The sequence below is a fragment of the Colias croceus genome, chromosome 4 (genome assembly GCF_905220415.1).
Source record: "Colias croceus chromosome 4, ilColCroc2.1".
NCBI lineage: Eukaryota > Metazoa > Arthropoda > Insecta > Lepidoptera > Pieridae > Colias > Colias croceus.
This window is the reverse complement of record NC_059540.1, coordinates 6539294-6559116: the sequence shown is the minus strand read 5'-3', so window position 1 is coordinate 6559116 and position 19823 is coordinate 6539294. Positions and strand designations below refer to the sequence as shown.

Genomic DNA, 19823 nt, shown 5'->3' with positions numbered 1-19823 from the left:
TAATTGGGTAATATTTTTATATAAAAGTTTAAACAATATTTAAGAAATTCTAAAAACATATTTTTATTAAGTACATTAGTAATTAGGTATATAAAGAACAAGTTCCTTAAGATTTGCAAACAATAAATAATTATTATTTAAATGAATTATATACATAATATGTAACATCGGCTACTAATAAACATAAAGTGAATGATTAATTCCATAAAGCAAGACTTCATTAAGCTTATTACAATTTGTTGCTATTGATTAACCCAGTCAGAAACGTTTCAAACGGTATAAACTCACGGTTCCCGTAAAGTGAAAATTAGAATCACGTGCCCTTCATTCCTTCTCAAATAAATTTTATGGTGAATTATGTTTGCTTTGTTGCGGGTGGAGAAATAAATACGGTAACTATTTATAACAGCCAGTTAGGGTCATTGCGCCTGTTCGCGTCCACCTGCCTATTCGCGTCCATTTTGCGGATATCTTTTAGAAAATTCACGAAAATAAGTATACTTTATGTAAAATTGTAATAAGAAAAATATCCGATAATACCTCAATGTATAAGAGACATGCACACTTATTCAAAATATGCCTGCGCACCGCCTATCCTATTTAAAAAAAAAATTTAATTTTGGCTATTAAACGAGAGAGCTAAAACGCGCGGGATTTAAAAAAAAAAATAGTGCGCAGCGTCGCGTTTGACGGTAAGTATCTTATTGTTAAATGTGAATTTTTGAATATGTAACTGTTTCTTTACTTTGCTAACAAAACATGGAATAGTATGGATTATAAATCAGCTTATTTCTTTTACAATTAATAGCTAAAATAAAGTGGACGCGAATTACTACACCGAATTTGTACAACTTCCATTTTGCGTCCACGGTGGGCGCAAACTATACCTATAGTGCATAACAATAGAACATATTGCGTCCACACGCGTAGCAATGAATTGTTTGTTAAAATATGTAATTTATAATAGATTGTAAATTTTTTACTAAGACCACAAGTTGATAATTTAAATTTTCATTCAAATTAGCAAATTTTTATGTTATTTTTCATTTTAAAATGGGTATTCCAAGAATGAGACTAGTATCTTTGAGAATGAGAGTCAATAAGTTTGTGGTTAAGAAAATAATATAAACAAAAAAGAAATTTAATTCATTAGAAACTAAAAAATAGGGTAGAGGTGTAGGTAATCTTAATAGAACTGATTATTATTTATTTACATAACGTAACGTTGTTTTTTGTTAATTTTTAGTTCTATTTATGATGAAAAGATAAATATAAATAAGTTTTTCCAGTTTCCTTACAGTGAATTATATTAATAATAATGTTGATTTTAGGGTTCCGAACCTCAAAAGAAAAAACCGGAATCCTTGTAGGATCACTTTGATATCCGTCCGTCTGCCGGTCTGTCTTTCTGTCAAGACGCTTTTTCTCAGTAACGCGTTCAGGTATAAAGCTGAAATTTATATTGAATACTCAAGTCTACGGTCCCTTGAAGCAGTGAAAAAATCAAACTTATAAGCCAAAGAATTCAAAAGATACAGCCGTTTATGCTGCAAATTTTCGCAAATTTCGACATTCGCAAGGGAATAAAAACCTACAGGGTACTTTACGTGAACACAGACACTTGTAGTTTGGTACGAAGCAACGTCTTATAGCACGAATAAGGGAGTGCGAGTTCCACTCGAATTTGGCCGGTTTTTATTAAATAATTATATTCGTAAATAAATAATTTATTAAAATCTAATTTTTATTTGCATTTATCTGATAAAATATCACCCACTATACTCTTAATTCTTTTTCTAAGCTGGTGGACGCGAACTGGTCCACGGGTGGACGCAAACTGGAATTTTTGGACGCGAACTGGGTAAAACGCCTAATTCTGCTATTTATCTAGATAAATAAAAACCACATGATATTTCCAACACAATTGAAAGTAAATCTTATAATAGACTATGTAATGAACACTTTACATAAATTTTGCGTTGAAATTTGTTCTGGAACATTTTTATTTTCTCATTCAAACTTTCCAACTGCACTAAGTGGACGCGAACTGGCGCAATGACCCTAGTTAGTACAACTCACTTATTCCATTGGTCACGTTGTACTAGAAATTAGAATAACGTGGTTATAGTAAATTATTATATCATTATACGATTATAGTGACGTAGGTAACCCTGAATAACTATAAAGATTTTACGACAAAGCAAGACAAATTCCAAATAGTGTAAAGACAGTTCTTAAGTAATTTAGATGCCTATATTCATTTTATATTGACACAACCCTCGTCCATGCGAATTCTATGAGGTGGTCTCTGCGCCATTTCACCTTGAATAATAAAAAAGGGTTGCAAATTGGGTAGGTTTACTGGTCCGCGGAACCGCAAGTTTGAATTTAGAGACCCGATTTATTTTATGTTAATAAAACGCAATCAAATTTGAATTGTCTGCATACTTAGTAATTGTAACTAATAAATGTTTAAAAAATATATATTTCAACTAGCTTACCGCCCGCGGCTTCGCCCGCTTTCTTTAAAACGATTTGAGATTTAAACTATCCTATCTCTCAAGTTGGATCGAACTGCACATGGTGTGCGAATTTTATTATAATCGGTTAAGTGGTTTAGGAGTCCATTGAGGACAAACATTGTGACACGAGATTTATATATATTAAGATAAGATTACTTAGTCTTATAAAGACTTTAAATTTTAAAACTATTGTTTGAGCATTTCCGTAAACAGAGGTTAAGTGTTATCATTTCTCAATTATCTATTTTACAAGTAAATGGCGATAAAACAATTTCAATACATAAGTAGAGCAGGGAGAGAGAGGCATTGAACCTTAGCGTACTGCGATACCTCATTGCCCGTATTTACTCGGGCGGCACACACGTTTTAATATTAATAACCCCCCATACAAGAGAGCTCTGGCAGCTGCTTCTGAGCGCTACTGAATTTGTACCGAGTTGAGACTGGAACCTTTATGAACGATGTTTACCACCGCTCGCGGTCGCCGCTGGCTTGTTGCTCTAAAAATGCACTTTATAGAGAGCACTTTAATTATACTACCAGTAATATACTGTTAAAACATAATGCTGTTTTTCAGTATCTACTCTATGCTAATAAATTCCACGCCTTAAATGTTGTGATAAAAATAAAACATAGATTCATTTTATTTTTTTTCTTTTTCTATATAAAATGATACCAATGTATACTAAGGTACATTTAAGAAAATAAGAATAATTTCGGGGATGGTTGATGGTTGATGGTTACTTTCGAAGCGACAACATACCACAAGGTATTGACGCACTTTTTTATTGAATAGAAGATACGAGAAGATGCATTTTTCATTATCATTTGTAATTTTTTTATAATCATTTAGATATCTTACTATGCAGAAGCAGTTGCAATCGTCTATATGTACGTTATAGAGTTACGAGGAAATCATACAATATAAGTAATATTATGTACCTATATTATATAAGGCTATCGAATATCCATTTTTCTGCGAATAATTCTAAACTATAAAAATTATCCAATGTAGGTAAGGCGTATATAAAAATTCTCATTCATTACATATAGGTACAACATGTTAAGCAAGAAAATGCATTGATGTGTACCCGCGGCACTTTTGCGTTCGTGCTCCTGAATGCATTTTTGTTAGACGGCTAGGTACCTACTCATGTCCTTCAGCGTTCAAAGAGTTATTCCGTCATAATGTCTCATATTACACATTACTATTTTGTATCGATATGTTGCCCTATGAAACGAGCAGAATAAAATACAGTTTTAAGATACAATTTAACAATTTTCTGGTTCCTAATAAATGTGCGAAGCGAACCTGATCTGTCTGGAATGTTGCATAGATGCGCGAAGTGGCTTTTTGTTCCCTATGTCCCCATTAAACAGGTCTGGCGCTACGTAGGTACTTAAGTTAAAACAACATGAATGTAATAAGTTAACCCGGCACATAATATTATTATACTTTACTCAGTTCCGCTAGGCCGTAATTCCCACCTCTGGGAAAAAGAGCATGTACTTTAAAAATGTTTGTATGGCCATTTCACGTAAACGTAGCCGTGATATTATCTTTATACGTGCTTACTTGACCAGTTTATATTTATAATTATTGATGCCATTCATTGTACGGTTTATTAGTTAGGTGCTGTTTGAAGGAAAGCGAAAGAACATTATTTATTTATTTATTGAAATAATTTCAGTAAAGTGTATGATTTATGTATTCATTACGAAGGTCGAAGTCGAAGGTTCGATCATAATCAATGCTATAGCAATATAACTGTATGGATAAGTGCCTTTTAGAATTCCTTTCTGACGCCCGTATACCCGTCATAATTTCAACTTTCAAGCACCCATAAGCTTTGAGATCCTTTTGTAAGGGATATCTGTCATAGTTTTCCTTTTCTGTGGTCTAGCTTTACCTACTTGTTTCGTTTGGTATAGTTTTTAGTTGTTACTAAGCATCCTTTGTTTTGTGGTTGAAACATTCAACAAACTGGTCGGCTACTTAAAACATCAACATAATACATAAACATCAACATTTTATATCATTTAATTATAATAAATATTCGAATATAGTTAAATGTTAAGAATATTTTTTACGCTTTTCAATAAAGTTATTTCTATTAAATATACGAAATACCTACCTAGATTATCATGATTATTTAAAATGCTTCTATGATTATGTGTACTTAGAAATGAATGTTGCATGTTACTCCCTTGCACGAGCAAATTGTCGCAGTCTGAGTTCTGACGTTAATAGTCATTGAATATTTTAACACCACTTTAAGTTAGCTAAGTTCATTACGTATTATGATTGAGTTGTGTTCAGCTCAATATAGGTAGGTACCTGTCTTTAGCTACGGTTCTTCTACCCAAAAGATTCTATCGTTTCTCCCAAGTGCTTTGGGAAACAAAATACGTTTATAAACAAAACATTACTTAAGCGACTAGAAGAGCTGCGGAAAGCGTGCAAAAAATCCCGTAAAAAAGCATTCATAATATTCACATTCGATATTATGTTATCATATTGTATAAAAGTAATTTCGATATTGCAAAGAGGAATTAAACAAAACATATTGCAAGATTTTGCCTCACAAAGACATCAATTTCAAACAATAAAAGATTAAATAAAATATTTGTTCTGGTGCTTATTAACACTAAGTCAACTCAATGATATATAAATATATAATGAGGTCACTTAGTTTTACATAAGATCTCATTATGTTTCTTAGAATGCGGTTGTCTGTATTTTATACAAGCCTTCCGGCCGCCGCGGCCGCGCCGCTTCGCCCGCTTTGTCAAAAACTTAACAAATTAGGTATAACAAGTATATAAAACCTTCCTAAAGATCAATGCTATAACATTGGTGAATATAGAATTATAATCGGTGACTAGGTATGTTTTTGTGTTTATCATGAACAGACAGACATACACATTACGACTTTGTTTTATATATCGTTCTTTTGTAGCAGTTCTTTAAACTGAAAAATCTAAAAAGGATCCTATTATGTTATAAGTTTTTCAAACAAGTTATTATTGAAAAAGTAGTGAGTTGTTTTGTAAGGATGATATTAAAAAATTCCATCCTAGGTTTATATGTACTTCATCAAGTGTATATGTCACCTTCATCTGGTTGAATCTGCTATTTGCTTGAATGACTAGCGCATTCATTATATGGCGACATTCAATTGATTGAATGACCAGGCCGAACATTGCTTTAAGGGTCACTAAACGTCCAGTTAATAAGCGGATTGTAACATAGCCCTTTGTAGGGAGCAGATATAAAGCTCGGCATTTTGTTGAATTACTAGCGCGTATTTACGTTTTTTCATAATGTCCACAAGCAATCGGTTGCGAACTTACAGAAGCGCGAAGCTCCTTATTCTATGTACTCGTACCTAGTTAAAAATTTAAAAAAGCAACAAACCTAACCTTACCAACCCCCTTATCAAAGACAATGAGCATGCTAAATGGCGTTTTATCAATTTCATATTTTAAATTAACTAAAATCATTGTTTTAACCCATTGAGCCTCGAGCGGCCCGATCAGTCCACGACACAATAGATTTTCTATTGTGTCTGTGATTCCGGGGTCTGAGTTATTAAACGTTCTTACTTCTTAAAAGAAGGATAAATCACCCAGTATGTTCACAACTTAAATTTTGAAATGTCTATCTTAACGCATGTTAAACTCAATGCATCTTAACGCATGATAAACTCAAAACCCAAATATTATTTCTTCTCCTAAAAGAAGCAATTTGATTCATCATAACATGAATTTTAACACCAGTTTGGTCACAGCGCATCTATTTAAAAATTACAAGGCTTACCATCTTTATGCATCTAGTGCACTTAAAATACTTAGATTTTACTATTTAATTTTAATTTTTATATTTTATGAACATTGTTTGGATTTTGCTTTACAATCTATTTAAGTATATTGTACACATAAATATAAGGTTAAAGTTTTTTCATTTCTCTAACTTAATAAGTTTATAGATATTGTAATGTTTATAAAAATTAATATATATTTTGTAAGCAATATGTACTTTTTCTATACAATTACAATTCCAGATTTTTTTTTTTTATAATCCTTGAGATCTTACATGACTCACCTTAATTAAAGAAATTATTCTACAACATGAAACATCTATATTTTTAATAACTTACCTAGACTGTCGGCTGATGAAGTTATTTTTATCAAGTAGGCAAACAATAAAAACATTCCTGTTTTCAGTGACATTTTTTTCCACCGCTCTAGTTCTTCCATAACACAAGACCTTTATTTTAAATCACTGTTTTGTAGCAGCTCGATGAACACAACTTTTGTTTATCGTGAAACAACAAACTTTTTTATGAAACACTAAGTTTTCTCTACACCACCACATATTACAATGCGTTGCTAGGTTCTACATTCACCACAACAATAAGGATACGTTAGTAGGTACCTGTGGGATTATATTATACCATTAGCCAGCAAGGTACAAAAGTTCACTCAACTTTATATGCCCTATAAAGTAAGAAACTAATAAAATTAAAGTATTTTCATCATTTTGTAACGGATTTATAAATAATCTTTAGGTTAAAACACGCTCACTTGTTTTTAAAAATACTTAAAAAACTTTTGCTAAAAGTTCGAAAGTTTTTAAAACTTCATTTCACAATCTTTCATTTGAAGGACGCTCGACTACTGACTAGTGCGGTGCGTTCCCAGTGTTGCACCAACGACATAACATTTTTGTACTGTGCTCTCACTCGGTCATCGGTGTAGTACTGTAGTCAGTCTGTAGTGTACTTATTTCGTTCACAGTTCAAATTCGTTCTCACTTTGACAGAAAAGTACCGTTCCTTTACAAAGATTTTCATTCATTCTTAAGGTATAGGCACATTTACTTTAATAATAGCAGTAGAAATCAATTTAGGAAAATTATTGTCCATAATAATTATTAGTATCAGTAGTTTGTTTTTGTAAAAAAACTACAGAAAAAACATTGTAAATCTATATATTGTAATATCAATGATGTTTGAGGGGACTAGAAGAGCTAAACGCGAGTTTTATAATGCTATAAAGCCTCCTCCACACTACTCGCGAAGTTGAACGAGGTTAGACGAATAGAATAATGTAGAGAGGCACTTCGGCTTACTTCGTCCAACTTTACCCCGCCTCAGCCGACTTCCGTTTGTTGTCGGTTTTTGCGCCCGAGTCAAAGGGCACGAAGTTACCTGAAGTTCGTTCTGAATATGATCGTATGCGCTCCTCGCGAAGTTAAACGAGTGTGTAGTGTAGCACCGCGGACTTCAGTCAACTTCGGCCAAGTACTTCGCCGAGGAACCTCGCGAGTAGTGTGGAGGAGGCATAAGATCATTATGTAATGGATAACATCCGCAGGCGTTTCCCCTTTTGCCGAGGTATAAGATTATTCGAGGCGAAAAATCTTATGCTTTCATAAAAACTACTTGCGTAATCGATTACAAAGACAATCACTCTGCGTATTCGTAAAACATCAAAAGGACGTTTGCGAGTGATCCGCTAAAAATTCCGTTTTGCACTGTCAAATCTTGCAAAAGCAATTCAAACATGTCGAATATTAAAAAAGATGGATTAACCCTTCATATACACAAGTATATTTTTTTTATTTTTTTAACGTACATTTCTAATTAAATGCAATTTCTAATAATCGTCGATGTATCGTTTAGCGATATGATCAAGACAAATAATCGAGTCATGTTTACTCGTTCATTGATGCGGCCCCACGAGACTATCATGGAAAGAAAATATACAAATTTAATCTTTATGGACTAAGAGATAAAGTTGAATTTAAAACGCGATCATGAACCGCATTCCTAACGAGACTATCTTTTAAAGAAATACAAATTTAATCTATAAGACGTAAGTTATAAAGTTGAATTTAGAACGCGATATTGAACCGCACTCCACACAAGACAACTTGGAATGAAATACAAATTTAATCTTTATGAACTTAGGGATAGAGTTGATTTTAAAAACTCGTCGCTTAAAAGGTCGTAAATTTTTACGACTTTCGTGACACAAATTATTTTTGTGAATGTGTGATGGTGTTTCAATAGTGTGAGTTACCCTCCCCGCACCAAAATCAGCAGAAAGTTTAGTTAGAACATTTGCCAGCGTACTCCATCCATTAAGGTACTGACAGACGTGCTCAAAAAAAGCATGCTAATAAGCTTGCTTAAAATTAGCATGCTCTGCAAACTGTTCACATTTGCCAGCAATAAGCATGCTTGCAATTACGCAAAAACAGTGGCCCTTCGCGGATTGAGATCGAATCGAATAGCATGCATATAAGCAAACCTGTTCAGACGCGCTCAAAGCACGCCCCTTTCCACCCGCGCCTCAGGTAGCATGCTCGAAAATCAAACGTCGGTTAATTTTTAAGCATGCTCTAAATAAGCATGCTCATTACTAGCAACTAGTGTACACACGTGCTACTAATGAGCACTTGCTCAATAAAAACATGCTTTCGTGCTAGTAATGAGCACGTGTGTCCGTAGCTTTACTTAATGATCTAAGTACATAAAAAGTAAATGATGAACTGCAGTAAAAAAATCTCAGACAAATATAGGTATGATATTCTTCAGGAGATCATTAGATAGATAGTGTGTTGAAAACACAATACAACTTATTTTACTCGATAGAAAAAAATCACAAAGGTATCTCTAAAAAATCTTTTGATGCTTAAAAAGCAAAATAAACTACATGCAATCATTCTGTTTTTTCGGCAAATCATTCTACAAGCAACATACTTACTACAATAAAAGTGTTTTATTTTTTTTAGTCCAATCAATAGATTTCATGTAAATCGCAAATTCTTATTACCAATACAAAAACGTACGCATTTAAGCGTGAACGCCTGTGCACCGACCATAGCACCGACAGTACCGGCCGAGGCCTGTTGCTTGTTTCGCTGATTTTTTTCCGCCAGAATTGTTTGTTTTTGTTGTAGAATCTTGGTAGAATCCATTTTACTTACTTGAAAACTGATAAATTATTTGTAATTTTGTAAATTTTGAAATAAAACAAAACCCGTCAAGAGGACTAAAATCTGTCTAAAATCTAAAATCGTGATCTCCATCCATCAACCGTAGTCTATTGTGTTAATGTGCGCGCGAGTCACTCAAGTTCAGCTAGCTCTTGTAGTCCTCATGTGTCTAGGGTTGCCAGGCCATAAAATGCAAAGGCCGGACTGCGCACTATATAAGGCCGGACATTTTAGCCTAAAAGCCGGACATGTTTTTTTTATTGCCAAACATAATGTTTTTACAGCTGGGCTGTTGAAAAAAGTATTTATACGTGGTGAAAAGTGAGGATATTCGATATTTATTAAAAGATGGACATAATATTTATAATAAAAAAACTCGTTTACGAATTTGAAATGTTTATTAAGTTACACTACAGTTTTACTTACAAATGGATCATCAGTCTTTTGTAGATAATTAAATATTATTAAAACTAAAAAACAAATGAATATAGCTCTCTTTTGGCATTCTTAATACTATAAACTAAAAAATATAATAAAACAAATAAAAATAATCATTCTTCTGGAAAGTAACAAAAAGATAATATTAATTTTACGGCTAGGTAAGAATTTACTTTATAGTAGGTATTTATAGAACAATTTAAAATCTTTAAAAAATAACAAAATCTAGTTATATTTGCCGGCCGGAAGATAGTTTGCTCTCCGCTCGCCCTTGTCCGTTCGGGTCGGGCGCTCGTCCGCCCATCGTCGTACGAATCGCCACTCTGACAAAAAGCCTGACAAAAGCCGGACAGGCCAAACACGTACATATTTGGCCGGACGCGACTGCAAAAAGCCTAACATGTCCGGCTAAAGCCGGACACCTGGCAAGCCTACATGTGTCATGTGTCACATCTGCAAGGCATCCGATGATGGCTCACTAAATGTTTTATTTTATAAATTCAGTTAGTAACTTAGTAGTGGAATATATTTATAAATTATTTGTTAAATTATTTATAGATCATAAATAAATCAAGTTAACCCTTATTCAAACGCGAGCCTGTGGAGGAGTTAACAAAAAAGTAAGATACGTTCCTGGGTAATTTTGGGTCGTAGATTTCAAAAATGCACACAAAAGAGGGGTTAGTGGGGGGGAAGTAACCTTTTTTTGGTGGGAAGTATATATCCCGTCATCTGTTCTCTCTTATAAAAAGGTTGGAAAGGTGGGAACTATAGCTCCCAGTGTCCTAGTATGACACCAATATTTTCAAACACTAGCTAGTTGCCCTGACTCCACTTGTGAATTAAATATTATCGTAAAAAATTATATATAGATCATATTTTTTAATAAAGCAGTTTAAAGTACTCATCAATGCAAGTTTCTTTTACTAAGGGAAGAATTCGGGTATTGAAAAATGATTGACTTCAACATAAACAAGGCATTTTTCTAAAACAAAATAAAAGCAATAGGTAAATACTAATGTATTGAGTTAAGATGTCTAATTATCTGATCAGGAAATAATGAATAATAATAAATAAGTTGCTTAAACCAACTAAAAAAGATTATTTAGACACACGGATTTTATATATAGAATTTCCAAATGTCGTGTGCAGTGAAGAACACTGGGATGATATCTTCCCACTTATAGACTTAATTTCAATCGACTCTACCAAGGTATAAACGAAAGATTCTGGGCATATATTTACGTTTCACGAAACCGTAATATAGTCTAGTTTAAAAAAAAAAAAATAAAAAATAAAAATTTTATTTTTCAAGAAACAGGTACAGCATTATGTTCAGACCCTGACCTTCGAACTAGTGGTAAACTGTGTTTCGAAGGCCAGTTTCTTCCCAGTCTTTATATCTATATTATATATGTTTCTGCAAACTCACAGTTTTAGGTTTAAACAGTAAAAATAGATAAAAGGAAAAACAAATATATATACCTATATACCTTTGTTTATACAAAAAAAAAGGACAAACTGAAGTTAATATTTCAATTTTAAGAAGTCATTCACGTTATAAATATTGTGTGCTTGTATATGTTCGCATATGTGTGTGTGTGTGTGTGTGTGTGTGTGTGTGTGTGTGTGTGTGTGTGTGTTTGCGTGTGTGTATGCGTTTGTGCATGTGTGTGTTTGTGCAGAGCATGTGAGTAAGTTAGTACGTATGACATGTGGGAGGGTGGGTGAATACGTCCTAGTGATTTACCATCATTAATTTTTCTGTTTCTTCGTAATCCATATCTTTTAGCCAATCTTTCACAACTCGTTTAATTTTATTATGATTTATAACCCTAACGTTGTATTTACTATTTAACAAATTATACAATTTTGTTGCTAAGAATTCATATTGATGTTGAGCGAATTTGGATGAGGTTGAGGGTATAGGTAGCCGATTGAGTCTTTTTACCTCTGTATTAGAAAGATCTATCATGCGATGTTTTCTGCGGATGCACTGGTAAATATAAGATTTTCGAACACTAAGAACATTTGATTTGATGTATATATCAGTTGTAGGATGTTTATAATTAAGGTAGAACATAACCTTAAGAACAGCCCTTTGTGCCCTTTCTACAGGTAACATTAGAGTTTTGCAGGCTCCTCCCCAGACAGATATACAATAAGTTAGTATACAGTGGCAAAGAGCATTGTATACCTGGATGAGCAGAGTAGTGTTGGCAATAGATCGGAGATTTTTGAACACGAATATGAGTCTTCTGATTCTTTTTACTGTGCTATTTATATGTTGTTCCCATCTTAATTTGTCATCCACTATAACACCTAGATATCTTGTTTCATTGGTTCTTTTAATTTCTTCACATGTGCAAATAGTATTCTGAAGAGTTGATGTTAATGTCCTATTGCAGGGGAATGAATGGAGAGTAATTTTGTATTGATTACCAGGAATGGAAGAAATTCTTTTACCAAAACAGATGAAGTTAGTTTTTTCAACATTTATTGACAACAGGCTATCTTCCAACCAAGCAGTGATTTTGCACATCTCTTTTTCAGTTATCAATTTCAAATCACTCCACGATTTGGCGTGGAAGATAACTACTGTATCATCAGCGTACATGATTGTGTTTGCAGAATGTAAAGGGAGACTACATAACTCGTTTATGTACGCTAAAAACAACGTAGGTCCCAGTGTGCTCCCCTGTGGAACACCGTATGTGCAGGCTGCTTTGCTGCTCGTTAAATTATCAAGGCGCACCACTTGCTCTCTATTAGTCAGATAGTCTTGCAGCCAGTCAATAGCTACACCTCTTATACCAAGGTTTTCAAGCCTTGAAATTAAGATAGGGACCGACACCGTGTCAAAAGCCTTACGCAAATCAAGGAATACACTGAGACACTTGTAACCATTATCCACATAGGATGTGATTAGTGATGTAAGATGCAGGATTGCGTCCTCGGTTGAACGGCCCTTGCGAAATCCGAATTGATTGTCGTTTAGGAGTGATTTTCTTTCCAAATATGTGATTAATCTATTATTAAAAAGCTTTTCAAGGATCTTCGACAGTACACTTAAAAGAGATATTGGCCTGTAGTTAGTTGGTTCAGATTTTAATCCACCTTTATAAATGGGTACCACAACTGCTTTTTTTAAAGTCCTCGGAAAAACTCCAGACTCAAGACTTAAGTTACAAACATATGAAATTGGTTCAGATAGATATATTTTAAACTCCTTAATGAATTTAGTGGTGATATTGTCGTGGCCAGGAGCACTGTCTACTTTCAGTGATGATATTAATTTATTTACTTCTTTAGAATCAGTGTTTGTGACAACCATTGAGTGAACCGGTCCTGTGAGGTGAGAAGCTTCCCGTGCCAGATCTTTTTCGTTCCTTTTCAGGTTATGAAGGATTGCTTCTGCAAGCTTACTACCAACTGTTGTAAAATATTGGTTAACAGTGTTTAAAGACTCCAACGGTGTGCTATGACAGTTTAAAAGTTCAGATGATAGTTCTCTCTTAGCGTTTAGAAAGCAGTATTCTTTTATGACACTCCACGATTCCTTGATATTTCCCAAACTCCGTTCTAATTTATTTCTAAAATAGTCTTTTTTAAGTTTTTTAATTATCTTAGAGCAAATATTTCTATACCTAGTATAATTATCCTTCAGCATCTCATCACTTGGATTTTTTTTAACTTTAATGTGCATTTTGTCCCGTTTTCTTATACACTTTATAATACCTCTCGTAATCCACGGTTTAATTGGTGCTTTTCTTTTTGAAATAGTAATAGTAGAAGAACTGTCTGCGATTATTGTTTGTAATTTGGATATCAGCAACTCAGTAGCAATATTAGTATCTTTGACCTGGTAAAGATCATTCCAATTAATTTTCTGAATCAGTTTTTGGGCTTTATCATAATCAATACGTGTAATTTTTTTATTTAATTCAAGTTTTGTAACATTTGTTTTCGATATAAATAAAAGAATGGGACAATGATCCGTAAACGGTGGAAAGATGAATGTTTCCAATTTATTTTTTGATTTAACCATGAAATGATCAAGGCAGGTGTTAGATCGTGTTGGCTTGTCAATACATTGTAACAGTCCATGTGAGGCGGTTAAGTTTAAGTAGTCAGTAGAAAATCTGTTATTAGCGTTGGGCATGATATTTATATTAATATCTCCTGTTAAGATAACTGTCTCTGAGTTAATGGTTCGTAATAACAGGTCAAGTGATTCTAGGTAAATGGAAGCATTCTGAAAACACGGGGGTCTGTAAGTGCATATCAGAGATATCGATGGGTTAATTTGTACTAGGAGGCAGTTACCCTCTTCGAAGTTAGGTTCCATGACTACGGCGGGGATCTCATCTCTAACAAATACCATAACACCATCGTTTTGGTTAAAACTTTTTTGTGTGTAAAATAAATTGTAGTTACTAATATTAGGAAGCACTGAGTCACTATTTGTCCAACATTCTGTACAAACAATAATGTCAATTTTAACATTGAGACTACTGATAAAAACTAAAAATTCGTCCAAGTTGCGATGTATACTTCTTATGTTTATCGTTATTATACACAATGAATCAAATATATTATGTGGAAGAATAGTTTTAAGCAGATTTGTATTGTCTAACAAAGTACATTTGATATCATTCGAGTAGTCAATGTCGTTTATGATATTTAAATTATTACGATCGAATTATGTTTATGTAGGTATTAGGTTCAGTTTTATATGAGACATAAAATATAAGAGGAACGCTATTAAAATATACGCAATATTTATTTCGCCACTTATACATTTGAAATATTATGTGATGCAATAATATAATAAAATTCAATCCGCCCATACAGAATAGTTTTGCATAATCAAAAGTTATGAATTCACATGAATATTTTGATAGTACAACAGAACTATATAGGTAGATAATTTCACTGTATTCCACGCAATTGCAAGTTAAAAGTAATTTAGTTGTAGTTACGTAAGTGTGTAATAAATTAATAATACTATAATCACCCGTTGCATATACACTCACGGAACAGAACATAAACAAAATAATAATATACTTACATATTTGTCTTTCAGAGTTTGACTCAATATTATAGTTATAGCCACCACACAAAGATGAACTTACATTTTTTATTATCACATACGCGTACGTTACGCAGAGGGTAGTTGTGCACTGAGTATTATTATGAGCTTGTAGTGTTTGTAATATTGTAAGTTTGTGAATAATGGGAATTGAATGACTTTTACAAATAATATAGATTGTAAAAATTTTTTTTATGATAATATTATATGTAAATTTAGTAACATAATATAAGTAAGTAATCTTCCTTATCGTACATAGGTTTAAACTAAGATTAATTATAATATAATGTAAACATAAGCAAAACAAGTGTAAAAAATAATAATATGATATCAGAATTAGTCATATCTGACTGGAGAGATTTTTCAGGTCGTCCTCAGATTCGATTTTTATAAGTGGAAAGCCTTCTTGCTTACGCATATATACTTTCCCTTTTGAAATCCAACAGTAGTTATAGTTGTTTTGTTTTCCAAAATCTCTAGCCAGAAAGTAAATCTTTTTCATTTTTTGTGTTAGATTCTCGGATATGTAAACCGGACGTGGTTGTCCCTCAATTTGAAGGTGATTCGTGTTAAGTTTATTGTTGGCATTGTCCTTGTTAAATTTCTTTATTCCATACAGGATGTTTTCTTTGAGTAATGTGGTGTTTAATTGGGCTATTATAGGTTTATTTGTTGAATTTTTGGATGGAATACGGAATATGTCAGATATATCGGATTTCTGAATGTCAATTTTTAGCGCCTTCCCAGTATTAATAGCAATTTGTACCAAGTCATTTTTTGATTCTTGTGGCTTCATAGGAATATTGCGAATTTCTATACTTGTATTCCGAAGTTGTTTTTCTAAGTTTTCAATTTTTGTTTCAAGCATTTGCGTGACGCAACGGTATTCTTTATATCCCTGTTCCAAAACGCCTATTTTATTATGTATTTCATCATATTTTTCAGAGAAGAACTCAACAGATTGTTTAAGTTCGGCTAAATTTGTGGTCAAATAATCGACGCTGGCTTGTATAAGTGACAGCTTTTTGTCCTGTTGCGATTTGAAACTATTCATTAAATCAGAGATTTCCGATTTCAGATTTCCAAACATTTCCGTCATGTCGCGCCGCAGCGTACCAAGATCGTCCTCTCTTTTACGTTTTTGACGTTTGGTAATACCGTATGAAGTTTGTTCATTGCTTGGGTCCGAATCATATCGCTCTGTCCCTGTCTGTCCAGTTGAAGCTTCGGATGTACTAGCCGCATCGAGTTGCGGTGGTGTTCGTTTAACAAACGGCATTACTCACTCCGTCAGGTACCAGGACAACAGCGATGGAAGAAGTAGATCACGCGATATAGTTTACTCGCTCACTTGCCGCGACGATGTACATACGCTATGCCCGACTCTTTTACTCTTATACGGTTGCACTGACACTGACACACTCTGAAGTTTATGAAACCCTAGTATGAAAGTTCGTATTTATTTTATAATTTTAATTAAATTCACCAATTAATCTATTTATTTATTAACACACGATATCTCAAATACGTCTGCACTGTACAGAAGTCCGCGGGAAGAGGAAAGTTTACATAGCTAAAACTCAAATCTACTTATCTAATTTTTTTCAGCACTACACAAAAAACTATAAAATAACGGCCGTTTTCGGTGGCAAAATCACGTCACCTGACCACAGAACACTATTACTCCTAGCGGCACCTGACTTTGACGTGTGTTTACCATGACATGTAATAATTCTCTGAAAAGTTTTTCCATGAAAAAAGTTCTCTGAAATGTTAAGATTGCGTAGATAAATATTACACTGCATTAGGTTTAAGCATATAAAAATAAAACACGATTTACCACAATCTGAGACGTGGGAAGTATAGCTCCCAGCCTTTTAATAAGGGTTAAAAGGTTATTAGATATAAATTAATAAAGCATTTAACAAAAGCATTTAAAAATATCAAATTCAAGGTTTGCAAGTTGGTGTAAAAGGGATGAAGGAACAAGCAGGCGTCATTCAAGGTCATACCTTCCCGTGACTTGTCAACGTTCATAGTGCAATCTCCAGTGGATATAAGCTTCTTGGTCACGTGAATAATAAAATGATTAAAATTCTATGGCAACTTTGGTGGTTTCAAGTTTAAATAGGTAGGTACGTAATGAAACAATACCTTAATGTGAGCAACCAATGGCATCAAGCTTCGGCTTAATGACAATATGACATTTGACAAATGACAGTGACTTACAGCAAAAAAAAAATTATTTCTTTTCAACTAGCCTGTCATTACGAAAAGTTGAGGCGGGTTTTAAATCCTAGGTAATCATTGTTTATTTGAAATAAAATGATATGATATATACGATATTAGTGAATGCATTTAGTGCTAGATGTTGTGCAAACATTATTTTCGCTACATGTGAAAGTTTTAACTTGTGTATTATTGTTTGACTGTGCGGCTTACGAGGTTATACATGTAAAGGTTTGGTATTGGCTAAAACTCTTTTCTCTAATTTTTCAGCCATGGTGCGTATGAACGTATTGAGTGATGCTTTAAAATCAATCCACAATGCCGAAAAACGAGGCAAAAGACAAGTTCTCATTCGGCCCTGCTCCAAAGTTATTGTGAAGTTTCTCACTGTGATGATGAAGCATGGTTACATCGGCGAATTCGAGATTGTAGATGACCACAGAGCTGGAAAAATCGTCGTCAACTTGACAGGCAGATTAAATAAATGTGGAGTTATTTCACCCCGGTTTGATGTACCTATCAATGATATTGAAAGGTGGACTAACTTATTGCCCTCTCGACAGTTTGGGTATGTATTATCTTGAACAGTACCTAATTTTTAATTATCATTGAATGTTAGTCTCCTGTGAATATGGACTAATTATGTTTAATATCTAGTGAAGATCCAGCTTCACTAAATCTTTATAGATATTTATTAAATGGTTGTTGTGCATAATTTTGTGACAAATTGTATTGAAAGAATAATACTCCTGTCCTATAGAAAATGAATATTATATTTTTTGCAATACACTTTTGTCTGTATGTTATTATTTTTGTCAATAAGAGCATACGCACGACTACCGCGAATCACTTACAATCCTTGTTAGTGATTTGATATGTTGTGCAAAATTATAATACAGTAGCTGAATGTGATGTTGCTTATATAGCTAACATTGTTTCAATTGTTGTGGACACTAATTTTTAAATGAAATTATCTCAAAATAATAGTCAATTTTAAAATTTCTAATACTAAAGATAGTATTTAAATCTTAAAGTGCTCAAAAAACATTTGTTTAGAAGATTGAGATTATACAGTAGAATACCGATTATCCAAATTAATTGGGACCAGGGTTGAGTTGGTTAATCGGATAACCAGACATAGGCTGGAAGTAAAGAATAAAAATAATAAATATAAACAAAGTGTTACACATAAAATAAACTGAAAAAAGCACAATATGAAGTGTCTAGCGTGGTTTGTGTCATGCTTTGCTTTATTGTTCATGCTTGGAACAACAAAGCAATACAAAAATTAATTGTTCTTTTTTTTCAAATATGCTTAGGACTGATTTGGAAAATTGGCGATTCGTTTAATTCGCGTCTTACTGTACTCTGGTTTTGTTGAACATGCATATTTGTATTATGTTAAAAAGAAAGTCTTTCTTCAATGTATTATTATCTGTGTTCCCTGTCAATGTTTCAAAAAGCTGGTGCAAACCTGGTTGTTTAATTACAAATCATAATTAAAAAAAACATCTTATAATTTTCAGATACCTTGTACTCACCACTAGTGGAGGAATCATGGATCACGAAGAAGCAAGACGAAAACATCTTGGAGGAAAAATATTAGGTTTCTTTTTCTAATCTAATACACGTAAAAATGTATTTTTGTGTTTTATTTGACTATACTTGAAGCATCGTTATTAATTTATCAGTATTTTTATATAGTATAATATTATAGAATAAGAAATATCATTATTTGGCATTGTAGATTGAGGTTCAGTAGTTTGCTTTCTCTGTATTATACAACCCTCAGAATGTTCTCATTCTATCAGTGAGCCCCAGGGAGATAAGCGCTTCCTCATATATCTAATATATAAAAATCAATGCCACTTTTCGTTGTAATTCCATAACTCGAGAACGGCTGAACCGATTTCGATAATTCTTTTTTTATTATATTCCTTGAAGTACGAGGATGGTTCTTATGTAGAGAAAACGTTAATATGTACCACGGGCGAAGCCGGGGCGGACCGCTAGTAGCTGCATATAATTGCATTACATAGTTTTATAGACATACATAAGGACCTATTGATATTATTGATATTTATTAAAATAAGGTAGATTGAGCTAGTTCATGTTAATATTATAATTAGGGCTTCCAATAAAATAATGAATTTCAAAGCACTAGTCTATAATGCCACCGGTGTTTATGGACTATGTGTACCTATGTATCGCCTAATTAGCAAGATAGCCAACTGTCGGAAAATGATGATCCATAATATACCTCCTATTCCGTACTATATCGCATAATTTTTCGTTAGAATGCAAACATATCGCAGTTATGCATTTTGACTACACCTCGCGCATTGTGCCCGAGTCGTGATACTAGGTCGTGATACGTGTTGCGCGCAGCCTCTAGCCCTGTGGACTGAACTCATCCCCGAATGCGAGTAATCCGCACAAGATAATTCTGAAGAATTCGCCCATTCTGGACAAGACCTTACTACGCGCGTACGCGCCTCCTCCTTCCTCTGTGAGGAGGCATGAGCGGAACACGTCC

At 33.5% G+C, this 19823-nt stretch overlaps 3 protein-coding genes across 5 annotated transcripts in view; 1 reads left to right on the top strand and 2 right to left on the bottom strand.

Moving 5' to 3' along the window:
• LOC123691052 (protein sidekick) overlaps positions 1-7271 on the bottom strand; it is a 35555-nt gene extending 28284 nt beyond the window's left edge. For 2 of the 3 annotated variants that reach the window (XM_045635254.1, XM_045635256.1), the window contains exon 1: positions 6683-7271. In XM_045635254.1, the coding sequence (XP_045491210.1) occupies positions 6683-6782 (100 nt within the window). In that variant the 5' untranslated portion in view covers positions 6783-7271. The remainder of the gene's footprint in view (positions 1-6682) is intronic. The other variant, XM_045635255.1, reaches the window with a different exon arrangement.
• An 8127-nt stretch (positions 7272-15398) lies between these two features.
• LOC123690993 (tropomyosin-like) lies at positions 15399-16337 on the bottom strand. The gene has a single exon (XM_045635155.1). It carries the CDS (start codon positions 16335-16337, stop codon positions 15399-15401), a length of 939 nt encoding a protein of 312 aa, XP_045491111.1.
• Positions 16338-17256: 919 nt separating this feature from the next.
• Positions 17257-18928, top strand: LOC123691437 (40S ribosomal protein S15Aa). The gene is made up of 3 exons (XM_045635824.1): positions 17257-17358; positions 17558-17855; positions 18814-18928. The coding sequence occupies exons 2-3, from the start codon at positions 17560-17562 to the stop codon at positions 18905-18907; spliced, it is 390 nt and encodes a 129-aa protein (XP_045491780.1). The 5' UTR covers positions 17257-17358; positions 17558-17559; the 3' UTR covers positions 18908-18928.
• Positions 18929-19823: the final 895 nt, after the last annotated feature.